This window comes from Papio anubis, chromosome 8 (assembly GCF_008728515.1).
Source record: "Papio anubis isolate 15944 chromosome 8, Panubis1.0, whole genome shotgun sequence".
In the NCBI taxonomy this organism is placed as follows: Eukaryota; Metazoa; Chordata; class Mammalia; order Primates; family Cercopithecidae; genus Papio; species Papio anubis.
In genome coordinates this window covers 91,605,539-91,627,595 of record NC_044983.1, presented here as the reverse complement: position 1 = coordinate 91,627,595, position 22,057 = coordinate 91,605,539, and the positions used below count along the sequence as shown (strand labels likewise).

Here is a 22,057-nt window from a genome sequence, read left to right as displayed (position 1 = left end):
GAACTGCGCCTGCGCAAGCGGCGTTTCTCGGTTCGCGATGTGGCGTAACGCGCCTGCGGACTGGGCACAGTGTGTCCTCTATGACTTACCCAGAAGGCAACGTTTCATTTTCTGGTCAAAATGGCTGGCAAGCAGGCGGGTAAGTGACTGGGGGGTCTTCTTGGCGGGCATCGTCGCGCTCCACCGTTTATTTTCGCTGCAGCTCGCTCCGTTTTCTCTCTTCTTTGTAAGTGACCAAGTTTGTCGCGGAAGGGAAAGTGGCGGCTTCAGTCCAGCCAAAAGGACGTGCTTCCCCACTCGTTTGTTGTTCCCAGGCCGGGCTTGCCTATATAGGGTTGGGGTGTTAACCCGCTGTTTGTGAAGGTGCCCGCGGTGGCTCTAACAGCCCTGGAGTTCCAGCTGCCTGTGCTCGGAAGTCCTTCCCCTCGGCCTTAGAAAAGTTAAAGGTCACAAGAAGATAACTAGTGGATGACTTTCAACCAGAATGAGCTCAGTGCTTTCTTCTATGACCCAGGTGCTCTATCGTGTGCATTGGCCCTATAAATTCTCCTGCCAGTGCCACGAGGGAGATATTAATTTCCCGTTTACGCTGATAAGACAACTGAGGCAAAGTGACCCAAGGAAGTAGAATTGGAAATTTCATTGCATCCCTCGCAATTCTCAAACTGTGAATCAGAGACAGTCTAGCAAGGGATACGAGCGACGCTTCACATTAACCTTGGATTATCTGGAATGTCAGCTTGATCAGTAGGTTTGGAGAAATTTGAATTTATTGTAGGTTCAAACAAATTTATTGTGGAATAGAATGCAGATATTACTGGAATATTTAAAACAACTTGAACATTAAGTTGGGTTTCCTTGTTTTTTTGTTTTGTTTTTTTGCTAATCTCTGCCCTCTGGCGGTACAAGTTGGAGTTTTTTTTTTTTTTTTTTTTTTTTTTTTTCTTTTGAGACGGAGTCTTGCTTTGTCGCCCAGGCTGGAGTGCAGTGGCACAATCTCGTCTCACTGCAATGCAACCAAGTTGGAGTAGCTTTTAAAAAATATTGATCCTTTTCTCCCTGACCCCAGCAATTGTGAAGCTGTTAGGAAACATCAGGTTGCCAGAAACATCCGCTAACCTAATTGACATTGAGCTTTTTGGGGGTGGGGGAGACTTTTTAAATAATTATTTTATTAATTTAGCAGATATTGAAGGAGTCTTACTAAATTCAAGACACTGATTCTGTGCGTGTTTGGGAACTACATAAACCAGATCTCAACTCCCATTAGCTAACTCTGACCTTGGGTGGGATCATTTCTGTAAGTCTGCTTCCCTTGCTGTAGTAAGAGGCATGTAAATAAATCAGCTAATGTTGGTAAAGCAAATAGGAAAGTGTTTGGTGCACAATAAGTGTTTAGTGAATATTATTCTAGTCACTGATAGGTGGTTAAAAATAATCTGTCTTCCACAAGTATGTTTGTAGATTGTTGACTGATACTTGTTTTTCTAGCAGCAGTTTTATACGTGACTTCATTTCCAAGGAGATGTGCTGAAGCCACGTAATCTGTAGTGCACTGAGTTTGCAGGCAAGGAGGGCTGAGTGAAAGGAGAGTTTGCTTTCCTTCCTTGGTAAGGGGCTAACGCTAGACAAAATTTTAAAAGAAAATGTAAACTTGTTCTACCTCCCCTTTTGTAAAACGTCTCTCCTAAAATGTCAGGTACGGTCCTGCTGTACTTGGACCCTGCTGGGTTACTTCATCAGACTCAGCCCTGTTCCCCAAAGAATTTTAAAATTACCCATTTCTCATCCGTTTTCAATATCTGTTCCCTTGGGGGGAACTTAGTTGCTTAGGAGGAGGTAAATGGACTTCTTTTACTAATCCATATTAATGTTTAAATGACTAATGGTATCAAAATCCTCCCCAAAATACATATATTTTTAAAGAATGTAGCCAAATGAAATAACTGTAATGTCGAGTAAAATTTTTACAGGATGAGGGTCATTTAGACCTGCCAGCCTATGCTGAAATCTCACTCTCTTTTCATACAACTCCAGCTCCTTTGAAATGAAAAGTTTACAATTATTTCCTGTGATCTATTTATGAAACTACAAATGATAGAAATTTCCAAGTCCTTTTACTATCTCTCACCCCTTCATTTCTGAAGGTAACAGGGCAGGCATAAGGGCACACGATGTACCTATGGATCTTTTGTACATTCAGTGTTTGAGTTTACCCTCTTCTTCCATGACTTGCCACCATTTTCCTGCAGCCACTTTTGCTCATAAATAAAATAAGCAATTTTTATCAACAGTTTATAAACTTTTTTCTTTTAAATCTAATTCTTTTTTGATTAAATTCTTGCTGTATATAGTATATACTTTTAAAAGGAAATTTCTTTCTATGTTTGCATTCATCAGCAAGATAACTGAGTACTGGTTGCTTGCCCATCAGTGTGTTCATATAGTATAATTGTAGCAACTAACAGTGTGACAATGATCAGTTTCAGCATCAGGCAAGTGGCTGGATGGTATTCGAAAATGGTATTACAATGCTGCAGGATTCAATAAACTGGGTAAGCATCTGTGCTTTTTAATTTTTCTTTTTTTTCTGAGAGTATTGCTTTTACAAGTGTTACTGTGGTTCCAAAAAATATTTCAGTTCTTGTATACATCAGAAGATTTTAAAATTAAATCACATTATGTTAAATCCAGTTCCTTTATAAAATTTTTTTGAGAGGAGAGGGATGAAAGCCTCTAAAATGTTTGACTTGGTAATGATTTAAGTAGTAAGACATTTTCCTTCTACACCCTTTCTCCCAACTCTACCACTTAAAATTTTATTTATTTATTTGAGACAGAGTCTTGCTCTGTCACCAGGCTGGAGTGCAGTGGCGCAATCTCAGTTCACTGCAACCTCCGCCTCCCGGGCTCAAGTGATTCTCCTGCCTCAGCCTCCTGAGTAGGTGGGATTACAGGCGTGTGCCACCATGCCTGGCTAATTTTTTTTGTATGTAGTAGAGACAGGGTTTCACCATGTTAGGCTGGTGGTGAGCTCCTGACCTCAGGTGATCCACCTGCCTCTGCCTTCCAAAGTGCTGGGATTACAGGTATGCGCCAGTGCGCCCAGCATTCCACTTAAAATTTTAAGTTTTATAAACACTGAAAGTAGAGATTTTTCAAATATTAAAATTTTATCATATCCATGCAATCATATGTTTCCTAAGCTTTTTTAGAACTTTGTAACTTGCCATGAACTTCATCTTTTGCTATTGAAGCTTGAAGAAAGTGTAAGCAAAAGTCACTGGTTCCTTAGTATACTATTATTTTAAGATTCATTAATACCTTGATCTCAGATTTAAACTATGAGAAAGTAGAGATGTGGTTTATTAATGTATGTTTAAAAACAAAGTAAACATTTAAAATATTTTGTAAATGGTTTAGATAAAATATGAATTTTGTGGCATTGGATTTTAAGAGGCTCATATATTGTTTCCATAGTCTAGTTCAAGAAATAACCCATTATATCAAGTAATAACTCATTACTTTTAATGGCAAAACCGCAATTACTTTTGCACCAACCTAATGTATAAAGTGCATTGAATTTCCATTGAACCTAGTGATTTGAATTCGATAGTTCACCAAAAGTTGTAAGTTATAAGTCATAAAGATATTTTACTAATTTTAAAAAAACGTGATTTTTGAGATGCATGTGCTATCTAACTTTGTCGTCTGTCATAGGGTTATTGCGAGATGATACAATGTACGAGGATGAAGACGTAAAAGAAGCCATAAGAAGGCTTCCTGAGAACCTTTATAATGGCAGGATGTTTCGAATTAAGAGGGCACTGGACCTGAACCTGAAGCATCAGATCTTGCCTAAAGAGCAGTGGACCAAATATGAAGAGGTAGCACAGCTTTATCTACCTGACAATGTTGCTCATTAAGGATTGAGTTTTAGAAACGAGAAACATGTTCATTTGCGTGGTGTTAGAGTTTTCTGAGTCATGTCAAATAAATATTCTGTCAATAGTTTGGTGAGGTTAATAAAGCAAATGTTATTTCCGTTTTAGAAGAAAACCACATTGACTCTTATATGTGAAATGATTCTTCTGAAATCACTAAGCAAGTATCTAATATAGAGAGCCAGGACTAAAATCCAGGTCTGTTGCCACCCAGGTCATTGTTGTTCTATCTCTGCACTCTGCTTCCTACTTAGATGAAAAGATCAGCCCATTGAGTGGCCCTCCAGATCCCAAGAAGAGCTTCTGTGAAGCAAACTCTCACCCCTTGAACTGCATTGAAACTAGGCAAAGGCCTGTAGACACTCATTTCTTTTTCTTCCCAAAAAGACTTCCCTCTCATAACCTATCAAAGCAACTTACCACACTATCACCACAGATTTGACTTTTTAAAAAGCAGATAGTTCTTAGGTTGAGAATATGTTTTCTAAAATTGGAAATTAAAAAGTAATTTTCTTTTTCTTGTTATCGAAGACCTGTTGAGTGTTTGGGATATATCAGTACACAATGGTAACATATAATATTTCATTCATTCTTTAGGAAAATTTCTACCTTGAACCGTATCTGAAAGAGGTTATTCGGGAAAGAAAAGAAAGAGAAGAATGGGCAAAGAAGTAATCATGTAGTTGAAGTCTGTGAATGCGGCTGTTATGAAGATGGTTATACTTGAAACAAACAATTTTAAGAATTATTTGGTCTGCAGATGTTTTACTTTAAATAAATGTCTATTGTAATGGCTGGAGTTTTTGAATTCCAAACCTTACACTGAATAACTACTGAATCCATTTACTGTTAAATTTTTTTCCAAACTTTCAAGATATTTTTAGTCGTGTTTAACTGCTACCTGGAGCTCAGAGGCCACTTTATCAGTTTTCCTCACTGGTTGGATAGCCTATCAGTTTATGGAAGGATATAACTTCCATAAGTTACATCTTTGTGGAAGCTACTGAATAAAAGAAGGGGGAGTACACCCCCTAGTTTGCCAGGATTGAGAAATAGCCTCTTCACTGCTATCCAAATAGATTTGATTTTGCATCCTATCATTTAAAAATAAATTATGTATTCACCCCAACATAGGCATGCTTAAGTAATATATATACTCCTGTGCTAACATGTATACTAGAAAACAAAAAGTAGACATTAGAAAAATGGAAGTATAAATACAAATCATACTTGTCTCCATATCCCAGTGACTTTTCCACTTTGGAAATAATTGTTATGAAGTTTAAGGCTTGGATACTAATCAGTTAAAAGTTTTAAGATCATAGGGTAATTTTTTAAAATATAAATTAGAATCATTGGCTTGGCATGGTGAGTCATGCCTGTAATCCCAGCACTTTGGAAGACTGAGGCGGGCAGGTCACCTGAAGGAAGGAATTCGAGACCAGCCTGGCCAACACGCTGAAACCCTGTCTCTACTAAAAATAGAAAAAATTAGCTAGGCGTGGTGGTAGGCACCTATAATCGCAGCTGCTCGGGAGGCTGAGGCAGAATTGCTTGACCCCGGGAGGCGGAGATTGCAGTGAGCCTAGATCACAGTACTGCACTTCAGCCTGAGCGACAGTGGCTCTGTCTCCAAAAAAAAAAAAAAAAAAGGAAATTAGAATTATTTAATGTTGTCATTTCCACTCCTGAATTCCGAAATGCTTTCTTTGGTGGAGGTGAGAGTGTGGAGCCACAGCTAGCAGAGAAGGAACAGTAGCACCTGCAGCCTCCCTGGTTTTCCAGGACAAGTCATTGCTGTGTGTGGTAGGAATGCCTTACTTCAAATAACAAAACTGTGAGAAACATATTTGTGTTACATTTAAAATTTGTAAAGCAATGAGAAATGTGTGTATCATGAAGAGCATCTTCAAATTTTTGCTAAAATAGCCTCTTAAATTCCCTAGGAACCCGCTTCCCCCGTTAGTTTGTTTTTTTTTTTGTTTTGTTTTGTTTTGTTTGTTTTTTTTGCTAGTCAGATTATTTTTCTAAACCTGTCCTTAAATCATGTCAATTTTCTTTTGTCTGGTTCAAGACAACAAGATTACTTGATAATGGTTTTGCTCAGGTCACATTGTGACAAAGTTTTAATGTCCTACTTTGCAGAAGGAGGCCAAGAAGATGGGCTATCTAGAACCCCTTTTAAAAGCATTTGTCTATTCAGAAAATTTTCCTGAATAGATGTCTCCAAAGGCTCTTTTAATTATGATTTCAAGATCACTTTTGCAGGACTCTGGTCTATTCGTTCAGACATCTACCATGTACGATTACAAGGAGACTAGAACTGAGGCATCTCAAAGAGTACTGTCAAGGTGTGTAGGGAGCCGGGTGGGTGGAGGGAGGCTGGGCTCTGACCCTAGAAACCATGCTTATGAATAGCTGTTAATGTTTAAAGCAAGCCTAAGGGCACTGCTGAAGGACAGGGGAACAAATAGAACTGACCAAGATTGAGGTATAACAGGAAACCCCAGGCTATCCACCTGCTCAAGGTAAAAAGTGTGGTATTACATAGGGCAACCTCTGATTTTGTAAGAGTTCTTCCTAAAGCCAAAGTGTATGCCTATTCTATGTTTCCAGATTACTTCATTCTTCTAAATGAGAACAAGTGTGCAAAAGTTCTTTGAACACTATATCAATGTTTTGTGTTCATTGTAAATTATGGTTATCGTCCTGCTTGTTATGAAGACTAAGAAAGTAGATCTAGTATTTGGCTCACATAGGTGAATGGGTGAGAATTTGTTAATCCATCAGTGAAGTCCTTTCATTTGAAAGAGAGAGCCTTTCTTTTATCAAAAGCTGTCCTGTGTGAAAAATCACCATGAGAGTGCCGGAAACACACAGGCTTGTCCTGTAGACAGAATGATAGAGTGATTCAGAGCTAATTCTGGGTTAGACTGCACAGGTCTGAATCTTATTTGCTCACTGTGTGGTGCTTTAGGAATACAATTTAACCTCTCCGTGCTTCAGTTTGTTTGGCCCTAAGATAGAGCTAATGATAGAAACCTACTTTACACAGTTGTGAAGATTGACTACATGTCAAGCACTAACAGTTTTTGGCACATAGTATGCATAATGTAAATTATGTGATGAGAAGCAAGAAAAAATAACTTGGGAAAACGCTGAATATCACCAAAGTCTAATAGCTAACCAGTAGCTAAGGTCCAAGGTCTCCTCTCTTCCTTCTATGCGGCACTCTTGTTTCTGGTCCGTCTACTCCCCTTGGGTGTCACCTCCTTGAGTGAAGTACCTGCTGGAGATAAGAAGAGTGGAACTGGATCTGCATGACAGCTTTGATTAGGATGGAGCTAAGACTTGGCTATCTCCCTGTTTTGTGTTTTGGATGGGTGACATTTTAAAACTGCCAACATTAAAATCCTGCTAATTTGCTTTGTACAGTTTAAAATGTTTGATATCTTTTATTGTTTAAAGTTTGAGATTGGTTTTGAATATCCGGTTTTCCTACATCTTGAAGAAGGATATGTTTGTTTACTCTGAAGTGGTCTAGTTCTGTTTTTCTGTTTTACTATACTTTGCAAAAAAACAGATGGCTGGCTTACGTTCACTGTTGTAGTGCACTACCTAGCATCACTCAGCCTTCCTGTTGTCAAGGTGTAGGAAGCAGTGTAAGGGATGTTGGACCTTAGGACCCCCAATTGCTAGCTCTGGTCCTGGTTCCAGATTGCATGGAAATATTTGGTAACATTCTTGCACTGAGCTATCATGGTCTGAATATTTATGTGAAGCTCTACGAGTGGTACCAAAATGTTAGTGATGGAATTTTCACTGATGGCACCTTTTCCTGTTTTTAAATTCTAGAATCTTAATAAATCCCAAGTGTACATTTTGGTAATGATTTCATTTAGCTATTTACTTTAAGGACTCCCTTTTAAAGCATTAACTCTGCACTAATTTTGACTTATGAAAAGATTCAGCAGTAAGAATAAAAACTGGGCCAAAGCCCAAAGTAATAATCCTTCACAAATAGGATGGTGTTTTAAAAATATGGGCATCCTGTGTGTAGCTTTGAAAATAACCAAAGTACTTGGAATTAAAAAGTTAGGTGAACATAAAAATTGTCATAACCAAATCCTTGACAGCTTGATGGATGAAGAGCAGATGAGTTTACACTGTATGGCAGGAGGCATGGATTTTAGGAGGGACAGCAACAGAGAGGGATGTTTAGAAAGTGAATAAGACACATAGCTCTTTGGAAAACAAGGAAAGTCCCTTTATTAGAACAAGGCATGAAATTCTGCCACTAGGTGGCAATGCCCCATAACTTTACAACTTAGGGTACATCACACCAGCACTATGGAAGATTTCTCCATTCTGCACCCCACCAACTCCCTCCCCTCCTTCATTTTTCAGGATGACAACACCTTAGAGGTTTATGGCCATCAGGAGAATTTACTACTAAGCTATATACTGATGTAATGAAATCTAATATATGTTGTGCAATGAATTATGAGATGTTATTTAGTTTCAGGATTTTATTACTTCAATCAGTTATGACCATATTTCCTTTTATATGATTGCACACTCTTTAAACATACCAGATGACTGTATAAGGAACACCTAATAAAGTCTATAGATGTTAAAATATTTTAAATGTTTTAATTTATATGCCATAATTTGTTTACATTCTGGTTATCCTGGTGTTCATATTAAAAGCCATAACATGTTAGAATCTGAGATCTCAGGTCGGATAGTGCCTCTAAGTTATATTTTACTAAGAAATTTTATTGTATTAGCAATTGAGCAAGGAAGAAGAACTGAATCGTTATAAGGTGGTTAATTTTTAGCATAGATGTCAGAAAGCCTGTTCATATTCCAGAGGCTTATGATAAACTATTTAAATTGTCATTCTGGATTCTGATTATATCTCCTACAGAGAAACAGTGTATTATTTATTGAACTTTTTATTTGAATACATGTGCCTATTTTTGCATACATGTAAAAATGTAATTTTAAAATAAACCCCTGAAAACTTCTGGTAACATTATCCAGTTGAATAATTGTTCTGTTAGTATTCTAAGTATTTTAAGAAAATTTTATACATATCTATGACAATTGTATTCACAAGCCAAACCAAAAAACGATAATTATTTGTTTTACAAAGGAGTCAGCTTACAATTTATCTCTTATGCGTGCATTTAAAATGTGGTCTGCCACTAAGCTGGAAAGACTGATCTGAGGCCAATGATTTAGGCAAGTCATTAGTCTAAAGATTGGCTTCCTCAGCTATAAAATGAAAGGCTTTGACTAAAAAGTCTTTAAGACTCATTTCAGTACCAAAACATTCTGGGTCTGTGATTTAACTTATGCACTTTATTGTTGAGATGAACTAATACTGATGGAATACTAGCTTTGTACTAGGCACGGTTCGTATGTTGTCTCTTTTAATCCTCCCTGCAACCTTCTGGCATCGCTATAATTATGCCCATTGTATGGAAGAAGAAATTGGGTTTTGAAAGTACATTTTATGTTTGTTCATTATATAGTTTCATGGGTTTTTCTAAATTGATGTATGTGTTTATATTCCAGGCTAGGCAGAAGCTAGGTAGAATATAGCAGCCTCATCACTGTTGAAATCTGGGGCTAGATAATTCTTGTTGTGGGGGCCTCCTCTGTATGTTATAGGATATTTAGCAGCATGCCTGGCTTCTACACGGTAGATATCAGTAACACCTCCCGCCTCCAATTGTAACAACCAAAAATGTTTTGAGACATTGTCTGGAAATGTCCCCTGGGGGAACAGAATTGCCCCTGGCTAAAAACCACCAGTGTAGGGAATACAGAGAAAAACCGAGATGGTAGAGACAGGTATGCAATCAGATACATGAAAATGTAAATATATATGTACATACTGTGTGAATTGTCCACAAAAATCATGTACTGGCTACTATGGAAACATGGAGACGGTAAATTAACTCAACCTGGATGGGAATCAGGGCCTCCGATAATGTGGCTGATTCCAGAAGAGTAAGCAAAGTTAGCCAAGCCAAGAAGAGGGTGAAGGGCTTTCCAAGCAGAAGAAAATGAGCCGGAAATGCTCCAAGGCATGGAGGGGCAGGGTGTATGTCTAGGTAAGGACAGGCAGTTTTGCACTGATGGAGTAGCAAATGTCAGCTGGAGAGACATGGGAGATGAAACTTGAAAGATGAACGCCATATTGAGATGCCTGGACTTCATCCTGTGAGCAGCAGAGTGTTTGGATAGATTTTGGGAAGTGAAAATGTTGGGGCAAAGGGGATGAATATTTGAAGTTTTTCAATACTGGACTTCCAATTTGCTTTTCAAAAGTTTATAATAATTTATATTCATCTAAGCAATCACGAGGGTCCCTTTATTGCATTCCTGCCTGCACTGAGTGCTCTCATTAAAAACAATCTTTGTGAATTCGGTTGGAGAGTTTCTTGTTTAAACTTGCATTTCTTGGATTGAGTAGCTAGACTTTTTTCCATATGCTATGATCAAGTTGTTATTTCTCTTTCATCAGTCTTGTTCATGTCCTTCGCCTATGGGCCTATTTTTACTTTTCACAGCCTTTTCCTTATTTGTTCAGGTTTCCTCATAGCTCCCTCTTTGCCCTTCCCAAACCTGGGTCAGTTCTTATCTATTTGTATGAGGACTTTATATGTTTAGATAAATTTTTACTTAAATTTGCTGAAATGGCATTTTTATTTCATTGTTTGAATTTTATTTGAGGTTTTTTGGATGCCTTTTCAACTTTGTTCATGGTGGGTTTTGTCAAATGGAGGTTTCTGATTTTTATGTAGCACAAATTCTCAGTCCTCTCCTTTGTGGTTTTGCCTCTGAGGTCATGCTTTGAGAAGTCCTCTCTTTACTCCAGGGTTTCATAAATATCCAGCAAGGTTTTCATCCAGTACTTTTAGGTATAAGAAACAAAACCATAAATCTTCAATCCCTGTGGAGTTTAGGTACACGGTGTGAGCAGAGTATATTTTTGAGAGATATTAGAAGGTCCAGTTGGCCAGACTGGATGTCAGTTAGATGTTTAGGAGGTGGATGTGAGGAAGGGTAAAAGAGAGAGGTCCAGAGGGGCTCCACCAACAGGGGTCTGTTAAGGGTGATGCAGCCTGGTAATCAGCCCCTTCTGTGGGCTTGTCATTCTGTGAGATGTTGGCTGTGCTGCGTATTCCAAATCTACTGTTGTCCCTTCTGGATTCAGCTCTGTACCCCAGGAGAGATAAACTGATGTAAAGACTGCACAAACAGACACTTTTGCCTTCTCGCTTCTGGCTTGGTCTTGGCCAGCCAGTGTGGGGGAGGGTGACCACCTGCAAGAGAGGGCAGATGAGAGAGACAGGGATATTTATTCCCCAGCCCACGTTCCTCTGAAGAAAGCTACAGCTCCTGTCAGGCAGCCCCTCTCAAGATTCCTACAGCTCTCCCTTCCATCCCTCCCCACTGTGCTGTCCCTATCAAAGTTGGTTCTCCTTGACCTTGCCTGCCCTTTGTTAATTGTCCCTTCACTGGACATTCTTTGGTTTGCCTGATTGGGTGCGCCACACTTTCCTGCCGGGACCCTGATTCACACAGAACTGGGCTGCCCTGAGAATGGCTGGGTTGCCCCATGAGAGAACCAAGTGCTGCCACTTGGAACTGGTTTGTGGTCTGTTCCTGGAAAACCAAAGCTTGCTTCTTTGTGGTTAGCTAACTCATGCCCCAGAGTCAGACTCCAGGAGACCACACTAGTTCCTGTTGAAGGGAGTGGCCTTCCAAAGCCTGGCTTCTACCACCCCCACCTGTCTGCCTCTACCCATGATAGATCTGCTTCCAATCAGAGATTTACTCTTCTACACAATTTAATGCAGGTAAATGCCAGTGCTAAAAAGATGCCATATGATAGAAAACAGAAGGTATGTCCATTCTGAAAACATTGTGTTCTCTTTCCTCCTGTTTTAACTCCCTCTTCCCCAAACACATTCTGCAAAATTCTACCTCCAGCCTTTGTTCGTTCTATTCTCAGTCCCCTGCAATGCCACTTGCAATCCTCACCATGCTCTCTGTTTGTCTAAATTCTAGATTTACTCTAAGACAAAAATTAAATTCTGCCTACTGGAAGAAGCTCTGTCATTCCCAGGCACTTGATATTTCTGTTTTCTTTGACTTAGTAAAGCACTTACTGCTTCAACCAATCATTTCTTATTTAACAATAATGAATACTAGTTACCTAGTGTTCACCGTGGGCCATTTCAGGTTTCGTCTATTCCTTGAAAATTTTTCCAAGATGAGCACAATTATCCTCTTTTCAGAGAGGCTCAGAGATGCTAGGTAATGGGTACAAGATCACACTTTGCAAGTGAGCAAATGGAAACTTAAATTCTGTCTTCCTTGAAATTGCTATATTGTCTTTTCTTTTTTATTTAAGGTGTACAGCACAGTGTTTTGATATACATATATGTAGTGAAATGATTACTACAGGCAAGCAAATTAAAATATCCATTACCACAATAGTTACTTTGTGTATATGTGTGTCTGGTGAGCACCTAAAATCTACATGTTTAGCAAATTTTCAGTTTACAACATAATTAATTAATTACAGTCACCATGCCGTACATGAGATCTCTAGACCTGTTCATCTTATATAATTGCAAATTTGTATCCTTTGACCTGCCTCTCCCCGTTTCCTGATCCTCCCCACTCTGGAAACCACCATTCTTCTCTGTTTCTATGTATCTGACGTGTTTTAGATTGCACAAATAAGTAAGATCATGCAGTATTTCCCTTTCTATGTCTGGCTTGTTTCACTTAGCGTGATGTCTTCCAGGTCATCCATGTTGTCACAAATGGCAGTATCTTATTATTTTAAGGCTTAATAACATACCATTGTGTGTGTGTGTGTGTGTGACAGTTTTTTCATTCATTCATCTGTTGGCAGACGCTGGTTGTTTCCATATCTTTACTATTGTGAATGATACTGCATTGAACATGTGGGCACAGATAACTTCTGAGATGGTGGTTTCATTTTTTGGAAGCATATATCCAGAACTGGGGTTGCTGGATTGCATGGTAGTTCTACTTTCAATTTTCTGAGGAATGTCCATACTGTTTTCCATAATGGCTGCGTGCATCTACATTCCCCCCAGCAGTGTGCAAGGATTGTCTTTTCTCTACACCCTCACCAACACTTGTTATCTCCTGTCTTTTTCATAGTAGTTATCCTCATAGGTGTAAGAGAATATTTCATCGTGGTTTTAATTTGCATCTCCCTGATGATTAGTGATATTGAGCACCTTTTTACCTACCTCGTGGCCATTTTCATGTCTTCTTTAGGAAGATGTCTATTCAGGTCCTTTGCCCATGCTTTAATCAGGTGATTTTATTTTTTATTTTGTCTTTTCAACAATGCTGTCCCACTCTTACCCTTATTTTTACAAATTCAATTCCATTTTGTACTCATCTTCTGTGTATACTTTTCTTTCTAAACTCTATTTCTTAAATGAAATCTTTAGTTGTGAAAGCAGAGTGATCATGCTGTCTCTGAGGAGATGACATTTGAACATTGGAGAGGAGCCATCACAGGAAGCCCTGGTTCGTTAGGTGGGCTGTGCAGAGAATCACCTGGGAAGCTTCAAAACAAACAAGCAAACAAACCCCAAATAACCTGATGCCTGGGTCCCACCCCCAGAGCTTCTGCATTAATTGGTTTGGGAAGCAGCCTGGGATGCAGATGGTCGAAATGTGTAATTGAGGCTGATAAACATTGATCTAGGAAAGAACATTCTTGGCAAAGAGGACAGTGAGTGCAAAGGGCCTGTGGTAGGAATGAGCTGGGGGTGGCTGAGAAGGAGTCGACAGAGAAGGCCACTGTGCTGAATCCAAATGGAGAAGGGAGAGTGCCAACCCTCAGGTCAGAAAGGTAGGCACAGCCACCCCATGGAGGGCATTTTAGACCAGAAGAAGGAGTTTAAATTTTACTCAAATGCAACTGCAGGCCCTGGAGGGTTTTTAACAGTGAAATATGATTATAAGGCAAGTAGTACATATAAACTACCTCATTCTTTTTAAGAAATGCATACAACTCTGGATTATGAATGTACCACAATTTATTCAACTACTTGCCTGTTGATTGACATTTGGGTTGCTTCCAACTGAATGTTATTACAAACAGTGCTGCAGTGAATATCTTTGTGCACTTGTGCTTTTGAATTTTGGTAGGATAGAGTCCAAAGGCTTAAAAAATTTAGACAGGAAACATGGTTGGTAGGGAGGGGAGAAAATCATTTAAGGCTCCCTGTCATGCAAGGGAAAGAGATCTCCTCAGCTCAAGCATCTCAAATGCATGTTCTACATCAGCCTGGATAAAGCCAGGTTTAGCAGACCATCAAGATTTTGCAACCAGCCACTGGAGTGTCCTACAATAACATTGAAGTGTGAGCGACACAGACACACCCAGCATTACTGAAATGGACATTTAATTTCTCATTAGGTTTTAATACTATCATATGTTGATTACATTGACTCTGCTTTCAGTTCTGCCCAAGTGATTTAGCTAACATATTGTAAGTTTTCTCAGCTTTTTACAGTTCTATCATAAATCTGAACAGAATTTTCCTTTTAGAGAAGTATATGATTTTTTATAATTTCCATTGTCTAAAGAAAGAGCCTAGTATGAATGTTTAATCTCAAAAATTTTTTTTCTTAAGCCACTTCCACCCTTTTTTGCACATTTATATGCAAACAAGATTTAATTCATTCCTGCAACTAATATTTATTCGTACCTTGTGCTAGGTGTTGGCATGGAAAGGTGAATCACATTCAGTCCTTGTTCTTACTGAGTATAGTCTGGAGGGGGAGATAGCCCAGTAAGCAGACAATCACAACTCAGGGCGAGAGAGGCTCCTTCACAGGAACCAGGATGTGGCACGGAGCATAGAAGATGGGTACCCAACTAACACTGGGGTGCAGGCTAGAGGTGGGTGACATTCAGTTGGTAATAAGCAACTGAAATGGACTGTGGTTTAATTCAGCAGAAATTTGTATTGAGAGAATATCATGGAATCAGTGAGAAGATGTGTTAGTTTTCTATTGCTGCTGTAACAAATTAACAGACTTAGTAGCTTAAAGCAACACAAATTTATTATCTTATAGTTCTGGAGGTCAGAAGTCCAAAATGAGCCTTATGGAGGTAAAATCAAAGGGTTGCGAGGGCTGGCTTCTCTGGGGAAGAATCAGTTCCTTGACTGTCTGAGTTTCTAGAGGCTTCCAGCGTTCCCTGGCTCATGTCCACATCATTCCATTGGTGTACACTCTCTACTTCCATTGGTACACGGCCGTCACCTATCTGTGACCCTCCTGCCTCCCTCTTATAAAAGCTCCTGAAATTACAGTGGCCCACTTGGAGAATTAAGGATATTCTTCCCCCATCTCAAGGTCCTTAACTGCATCACATCTGCACAGTTCCTTTCTCCATGTAGGTTGACATACTCACTGGTTCCAGGGAGGAGGATACGAGTATCTTTGGGAAGGCTGTTATTCAGACAGAAGGCAAGAGAGAAAAATGCAAGAGAGGTATGGATAGCCTCAAGTACATAGCCAAGGTCCTACCCAGGACCTGAAGCACTGCACTGGCCACTGCAGCTGTAAGCCCCTGCTGCTGCCCTGAGTCATTTCTCAGCTATCCTTGTGCCTGCATGATTCCTGCAAGACAAAGCTCTTGAGTTGGAACACATAGTTGGTGAAGCCTGGTTCAGGCATACCAAGCCAGCTATCAGGAGAAGGTGTATAGTTCCTGATGCTCTGGTAACAGGATGGAGAGGTTTGCCTTCCACCAGGACTCACACTCTGAAGGGTTCCTTCCCTCCACCCAGCAGGCAGCATGTTCAGATGTGGGGTTCTGATGTGGACACATCTAACACCTAGACACCACAGGAAGGAATGGATAATTTGGGGAGCAGGAGATGCCTGGGCTGGGACTGAGAAAGGGTTTTAGAGTAACTCCAGTGAATTCTTTTGTCTTTGTTCAGGTAACTCATTTAAGGACACTTGGGCCCGTTATCAGGTTGTCATTTTCCAAAAAAACTTTGCTAATACAAGAGATCTGAAAAGAAATCAAAGCTACACAATGCATTTCAAGAACATACAAACAGGCTGGGAGCAGTGGCTCATACCTGTAACCCCAGCACTTTGGGAGGCTGAGACGGGCAGATCACCTGAGGTCAGGAGTTCAATACCAGCCTGGCCAACATGGCGAAACCCCATCTCTACTAAAAATAGAAAAAATAGCAGGGCGTGGTGGTGCATGCCTGTAATCCCAACTACTCGGGAGGCTGAGGCAGGAGAATCGCTTGAACCCGGGAGGCGGAGGTTGCAGAGAGCTGAGATCTCACCACTGCGCTCCAGCCTGGGCGACAGAGCAGAATTACATTGGCCCACTCGAATAATTTAGGATAGGCCGAGTGCGGTGGCTCACGCCTGTAATCCCAGCATTTTGGGCGGCCGAGGTGGGCGGATCACGAGGTCAGGAGATCGAGACCATCCTGGCTAACACGGTGAAACCCCGTCTCCACTAAAAAATACAAAAAAATTAGCTAGGTGTGGTGGTGGGCACCTGGAGTCCCAGCTACTCGGGAGGCTGAGGCAGGAGAATGGCATGAACCTGGGAGGCAGAGCTTGCACTGAGCCAAGATCACGCCACTGCACTCCAACCTGGGCGATGGAGCGAGACTCCGTCTCAGGAAAAAAAAAAAATGCAGAGATTCATGTACAAGGATGTTTATGACAGCATTATTTATAGTAGCAAACATAGTTAGAGTTACTGTTCAACCATGGGAGGATGACTGGTGGAATATTATTCATCCTGTAAAAGTTATATTCTCAAAGGGTACTTAAGGATATGGACAAATGTGCATGCATTCTTGTTAACTGAGTAAAAAAACAGTTTCAAAACAAAATATAGGATACGAATATTATAAAAAACTATGTATGGGTTTGGGGGAAAAAAGACTAAGGAGTAATTTTCCATACATTTTTAGAGGTTTGTGCCACAGATCTTTTGAAATCTATCCAGATTCAAACTCCATAGACTAAAAGGGTATCCCTGATTAATGAAATTATAAATGATGTTTACCTTTATATGTATGCTTTTTCATATTTTCCAAATTTTCAGTGAATTGTTTTTATAATCAGAATGTGTTCTTTTTTAAAAAATTAATGATATTGGAAAAATTAATTTGTGATATAAGGAGAAAATCAAGAAGAAAAAATACATATATGTATTTTACAATGTTTTTCTTAACCAGGAGTGTTTCTTAACCTGGAGTGGTTCTGATGTATGACACACACCCAGGCCCTACCCTAGAAATTCTGATTCAGCATGTGTATTAATCTGGTTTCACACTGCTGATAAAGACGTACTTGAGACTGGAAAATTTACAAAAGAAAGAGATTTATTGGACTTAAAGTTCCACATGGCTGGGGAGGCCTCACAACTATGGTGGAAAGTGAAAGGCATATCTCACACGGTGGCAGACGAGAGAAGGGAGTTTGTGCAGGGAGACTCACATTTTTTTAAACCATCAGATCTGATAAGACTTACTATCACGAGAACAGCACAGGAAAGACCCCATGATTCAATTACCTCCCACTGGGTCCCCCCAACAATACATGGGAATTCAACATGAGATTTGGGTGGGAACACAGCCAAACCATATCAGTATGCAAACAAACAAACACAAAAAACATGAGAGTCATCTGAATGCCCTGGCCAAGGATTACCAGCATAGTATAACTCCAAACATGTACATGTTTCCCTTATTTAAGATAAGACTCCAAACCTTCCTCAACTGGAATGCCCCATTTCTCTTCAGTTTTTTGTAACTAAGATATCTGATGATTCTTCAGTTTTTCTGCTTTTCATTTCTCCACCTCCATATTACTTCTTAATAGCATGCCTCTTGCTGGAAAGCACTATCATAACTTATATCTTGGAATTCTCTCATTCTTTAATATGCATTTTGGATTGAATCTGTGGCAGAACCCTCACAAATAAGTTTGCCAGCATTGCAGGCTTTGCTACCATTTAAATGATTTTAAATACTTAACTTTGAAAAGTGGCTTTTATTGTCCCAGTTTGGAAGATCTGGGAGCAATTTCTTGAGAGCAAGAAGAGTAAGTCCTAAATTGCCCTCCAGAGCAAGGGTCAAATCTTAATGCCTTTAATTAGGAATCTGAAAGACTCAGTAACTTGGTGATCAAAATTTGGTATGAAAGCAACACATCAGATGTCTTTCATCAGTGGGAGAGCTTCCTAGTGGAAACTGGTTGAGAAGGCGAAGAACATGCTGAACCATTTGCTGCAACTCGCTTCTGGGGTTCGAGGGCACCTTATGTCTCTTACTCCAAAATTTGCAACACAAGGTGATCATGAATGGGTTGGCCAAGAAAAGAAACAGTCACGTTGGGGCTGGTCACTGGTTTTTCTTTTTTCTCCCTCAATTGCTTTTCTTTTCAATGGACATTGGAATTTTGATAGACGATTTTGTTAGCTAGCTAACTTGAATATTGAGTCTTAAATACATTGCTTAGCTGACTGCCCCATATTTTAAGCCTTTAATTGTTGAGATTATTATCTAAAGATCACGAAAAAGTAAGAAAAACTGATTTGCCAATGAACAACTGTTTCAAATTATAACTTGGTTGACTTAAAAAGCAAAATATCAACATCAGACCTTAACACTTCAACTTGGAACTCGGCTTTGGGGCTTGATTGAATTTATAATCTCAATTTCACAGCTCAATTGTTCTAGGAGAAAGGGCTCTGTGGACTTTGGTTCAGAGATTTAAGATAGGGATTTGAGAGTAGAGGGGTTGGTGAAGGCAGTTGTTGAAATATCTGAAGAAATTCTTTCATTTGACAAATAAGTTTGTGTTTGAAGTTTAGGCGTTGTGCCTGAGTTAAGCAAAAACAGAAATACAGTATTTTTACATTTCTTTCTGATAGTTTAGAAAATCTTTACATGAATCCTAACCTGAACTTATTTTTACTCTGGAATCTTCACTGTCTTTCAACTGTCAGCAGTAATTACAAATTGGAGCCATCTCTGCTGTGAGTTGACAGAGGTAGCTCAGTCTCATCATAATCCAGAGACACTTTGTGAAGTCTGGACACACTGGACATTTCAGGAGGAAGATACAGACAGACCCTGATATATGAAGAAATGGGAGTGTCTGAGTAATTGAATTAAACAATCCTGGCTGAGTAATTCTGTATTTCAGGCAATGGATCATTGGGGATACAGTGGTGAATAAAGCAGATAAACTGTCTACCCTTGTGACACAGTGACAATAAATTAGACTTTTGAGAACAAGGTGTGGGAGAGAAGAATTAATTAGACATTCTGTTTGTGTGAAGGTTGAGTGGAGGTGCTTAGCAGTGAGGATGAGCACTCTCTGGACTTGGTCCAGGACTGTGCAGTTTCTCTCTCTCTCTCTCTGTGTGTGTGTGTGTGGGTGTGTGTGTGTGTGTGTGGGTGTGTGCATAAATTTTTGGGTGCTGGTGAAGCCTCATAGAATGGTATCTGCTATGAACTGAATGTTTTTGTCCTGCCACCAACCCCTAAATGTGTATGTTGAAACCCCTAATTCCCAATATAATGGTATTGGAAGTTTAGGTCTTTGGGAGGGAATTAGGTCATGCGCCCTCATGATGGATTTAGTGCCTTATAAGAAGAGACAAAAGAGAACTTGCATCCTCTGTATCTCCTGTTTGGCATGTGATGTTATGAAAAAGTGGCTGTCTACAAACCGGGAAGAACATGCTCACTAGACACCAGATCTGTTGGCACCTTGATTTGGAACTTAGCCTCCAGAACAATGATAAATAAACATTTGTTGTTTAAGCAGCCCAGCCTGTGGTATTCTGTTATAGCAGCCTGACCTAACTATACGGCATCTAATAGATCTTTTTTTCTGTGTTATGATTATGAGGCTGGTAATTTTCTAGTCCTTGAACTGAATTCAAGCTACATACGTTTGGTGGGTCACTGGATGGATATACACATATTATGTCCAGTGTTTGCACCTCAATCTCATCCACATTTGAGGGCGCTATGCATTTTTCTTCTTTCTCATCAGGGTGAGCACCCATCCATGCCAATGCCATGTTAAGGCACTTCTCAGGCCTCTCTGATTGGCTGGTTGGCAGGCATGCTGGCAGCTAGGAATCCTGTGCCTAGATCAGCGTGGCGGTGAGACCCGTATTCTTGGCAGGACTCAGTCCAAGAAGCCAATGTAGCTGCTGTTCTCTCCCTATGTGGTTCTCTCTGCTCTTCCAAGCAGCCTTCACTTGCTGCCCTCCAACCATGGGAATTGGGGGTGGGCATGTTCCCCAGGCTACTTAGCCATTAGTCTCATACCTTTCCTTAGAGGACAGACTGGGTCTGGGTTTGGGGGATAGTTAAGGGGCTCTGAATTCAGACTGTCTGGGCAAATCCCAGCTCTGCTGTTTATAAGCTGTGTGACCTTAGACTGGTTGCTTAACCTCTCTGTGTTTCCACTCCCCTCATCTATAAAAATAGGGATTATGATAATATTACTTATTTCCTAAGATGATGATGATGATGATGATGATGATGATGATGATGATTGAAATGGAGTCTTGCTCTGTTACCCAGGCTGGAGTGCAGTGGCGCGATCTCGACTCACTGCAACCTCCACCTCCTGGGTTCAAGCAATTCTCCTCCCTTAGCCACCCAAATGGCTGGGACCACAGGCACCCACCATTATGACTGGTTAATTTTTGTATTTTTAGTAGAGACGGGGTTTCACCGTGTTCTCCAGGCTGGTCTCAAGCTCCCTACCTCAAGTGGTCCTCCTGCCTTGGCCTCCCAAAGTGCTGGGATTACAGGTGTGAGCCACTGCACGTGGCCTATTTCCTAAGTTTATTGTGATTAGGTAGGTAAGTGAGCAGAGCAGTGCGTGGCACTTAGTAAGCACTTGATATGTGTTCCTTATTATGATTTCACAGGTTGTAACACACAACTAAACCCTGACCTTCAGATGTCCAGTACTGAAACAGGCTCCTTTTCACATTTAGACTTCTTCGTTTCCACATGAAGTGACAGTGGCTGGAATAGAAAAGGGGCTTATTTTACTGATTTGGAGAAGAGCGGCCGCAGGGAAATGTGACCTGGAGGGCAACGTGAGGAAAGTGGGTCTGGGTCCCAAGAAGTCAGTATCAACGGTTCCAGGCCAACCAGCTGGTCTGACAAATGAGAAAAAGCCCTGCTCCTTCCGGTTTCCCCTCAAAGTCTTGACCTTTCAGGAGTGTGACTACCTATGAGTAGCCGAGAGTGAGAGGAGCAGGTGAAAGAGGGAAGGGTCTATTCTGTTGCTTATTAGTAACTAGGGAACAGACCTCGGGATATGCATGGATTGCGCGTGTTCATTCTCTCCTAACATCCACCCTGCCTTCTCCACCCCTACCTAACCACTGGCACTGAACAGAATCATCAACAAAGGTTTACTTGTGTGTTGGATTTTTAAGGGGGAAAGTCCTAGATTCATACATTTGTAAAGAAAATATTATCTGGCCCATATCTTTGCCTCCCGTTGTCAACAGCAGATCAGTGACTTCCAAAGTTTCCCGACCACAGAAAGCTGAGCTTCCCAGCTCTAGCTTTCTGTGTAAGGTGAGACTGACCTCAGAGTTTTGTATTTATCATTGGATTTTGCCAAACAAACCAGCTTAACGAAAAACATGGAATTGAGAACGTCTTCACAGGGCCAAAACCTGAGCAGTAACAAGAACAGAAACTTAGAAACTTGGCGTTTGGGTCCCCATTTGTTTCTGAAATACTTTTCTTGTCCTCTCCCTCTCTTCCCCCTGGAGTGTTTAAACATTTGAATAAAGATTTCATTCAAAGGGAACTGATTGGCTCTCCCGCAAGTGGGGTGGAAGATGCGTCATTGAGCGTCAGCAGAAGGCAGGAAGGTGGTATTGCTGGCACTGTTTATGTCAGGGGATCGACTTTCTCTTTTGGCTGGTGTTTTGTTATTAGAGTTTGTTTAAAACTGGAATCCTTAGAGTCCCTTTCTGAATAGCACCA

The 22,057-nt window shown here is 40.3% G+C and overlaps 1 protein-coding gene across 2 annotated transcripts; it reads left to right on the top strand.

Annotated features, from left to right (window-relative positions):
* The first annotated feature begins 21 nt into the window (after positions 1 to 21).
* On the top strand, positions 22 to 4,743 carry LOC100997829 (cytochrome b-c1 complex subunit 7). Of its 2 annotated transcripts, none has more exons than XM_003902993.2 (4): positions 22 to 139; positions 2,484 to 2,555; positions 3,721 to 3,887; positions 4,542 to 4,743. In XM_003902993.2, the coding sequence occupies exons 1-4, from the start codon at positions 121 to 123 to the stop codon at positions 4,617 to 4,619; spliced, it is 336 nt and encodes a 111-aa protein (XP_003903042.1). In that variant the 5' UTR covers positions 22 to 120; the 3' UTR covers positions 4,620 to 4,743. The 2 variants fall into 2 exon arrangements, with proteins under 2 accessions (XP_003903042.1, XP_021798214.1); XM_021942522.2 differs by lacking the exon at positions 22 to 139 and adding an exon at positions 1,589 to 1,610.
* Positions 4,744 to 22,057: the final 17,314 nt, after the last annotated feature.

Bases quoted from the DNA above. Each gene is read 5' to 3' on its own strand.
- LOC100997829 (XM_003902993.2), top strand. The intron at 2,556-3,720 runs GTAAGCATCTGT...CGTCTGTCATAG, and splicing joins TGCAGGATTCAATAAACTGG to GGTTATTGCGAGATGATACA. The intron at 3,888-4,541 runs GTAGCACAGCTT...TTCATTCTTTAG, and splicing joins AGTGGACCAAATATGAAGAG to GAAAATTTCTACCTTGAACC.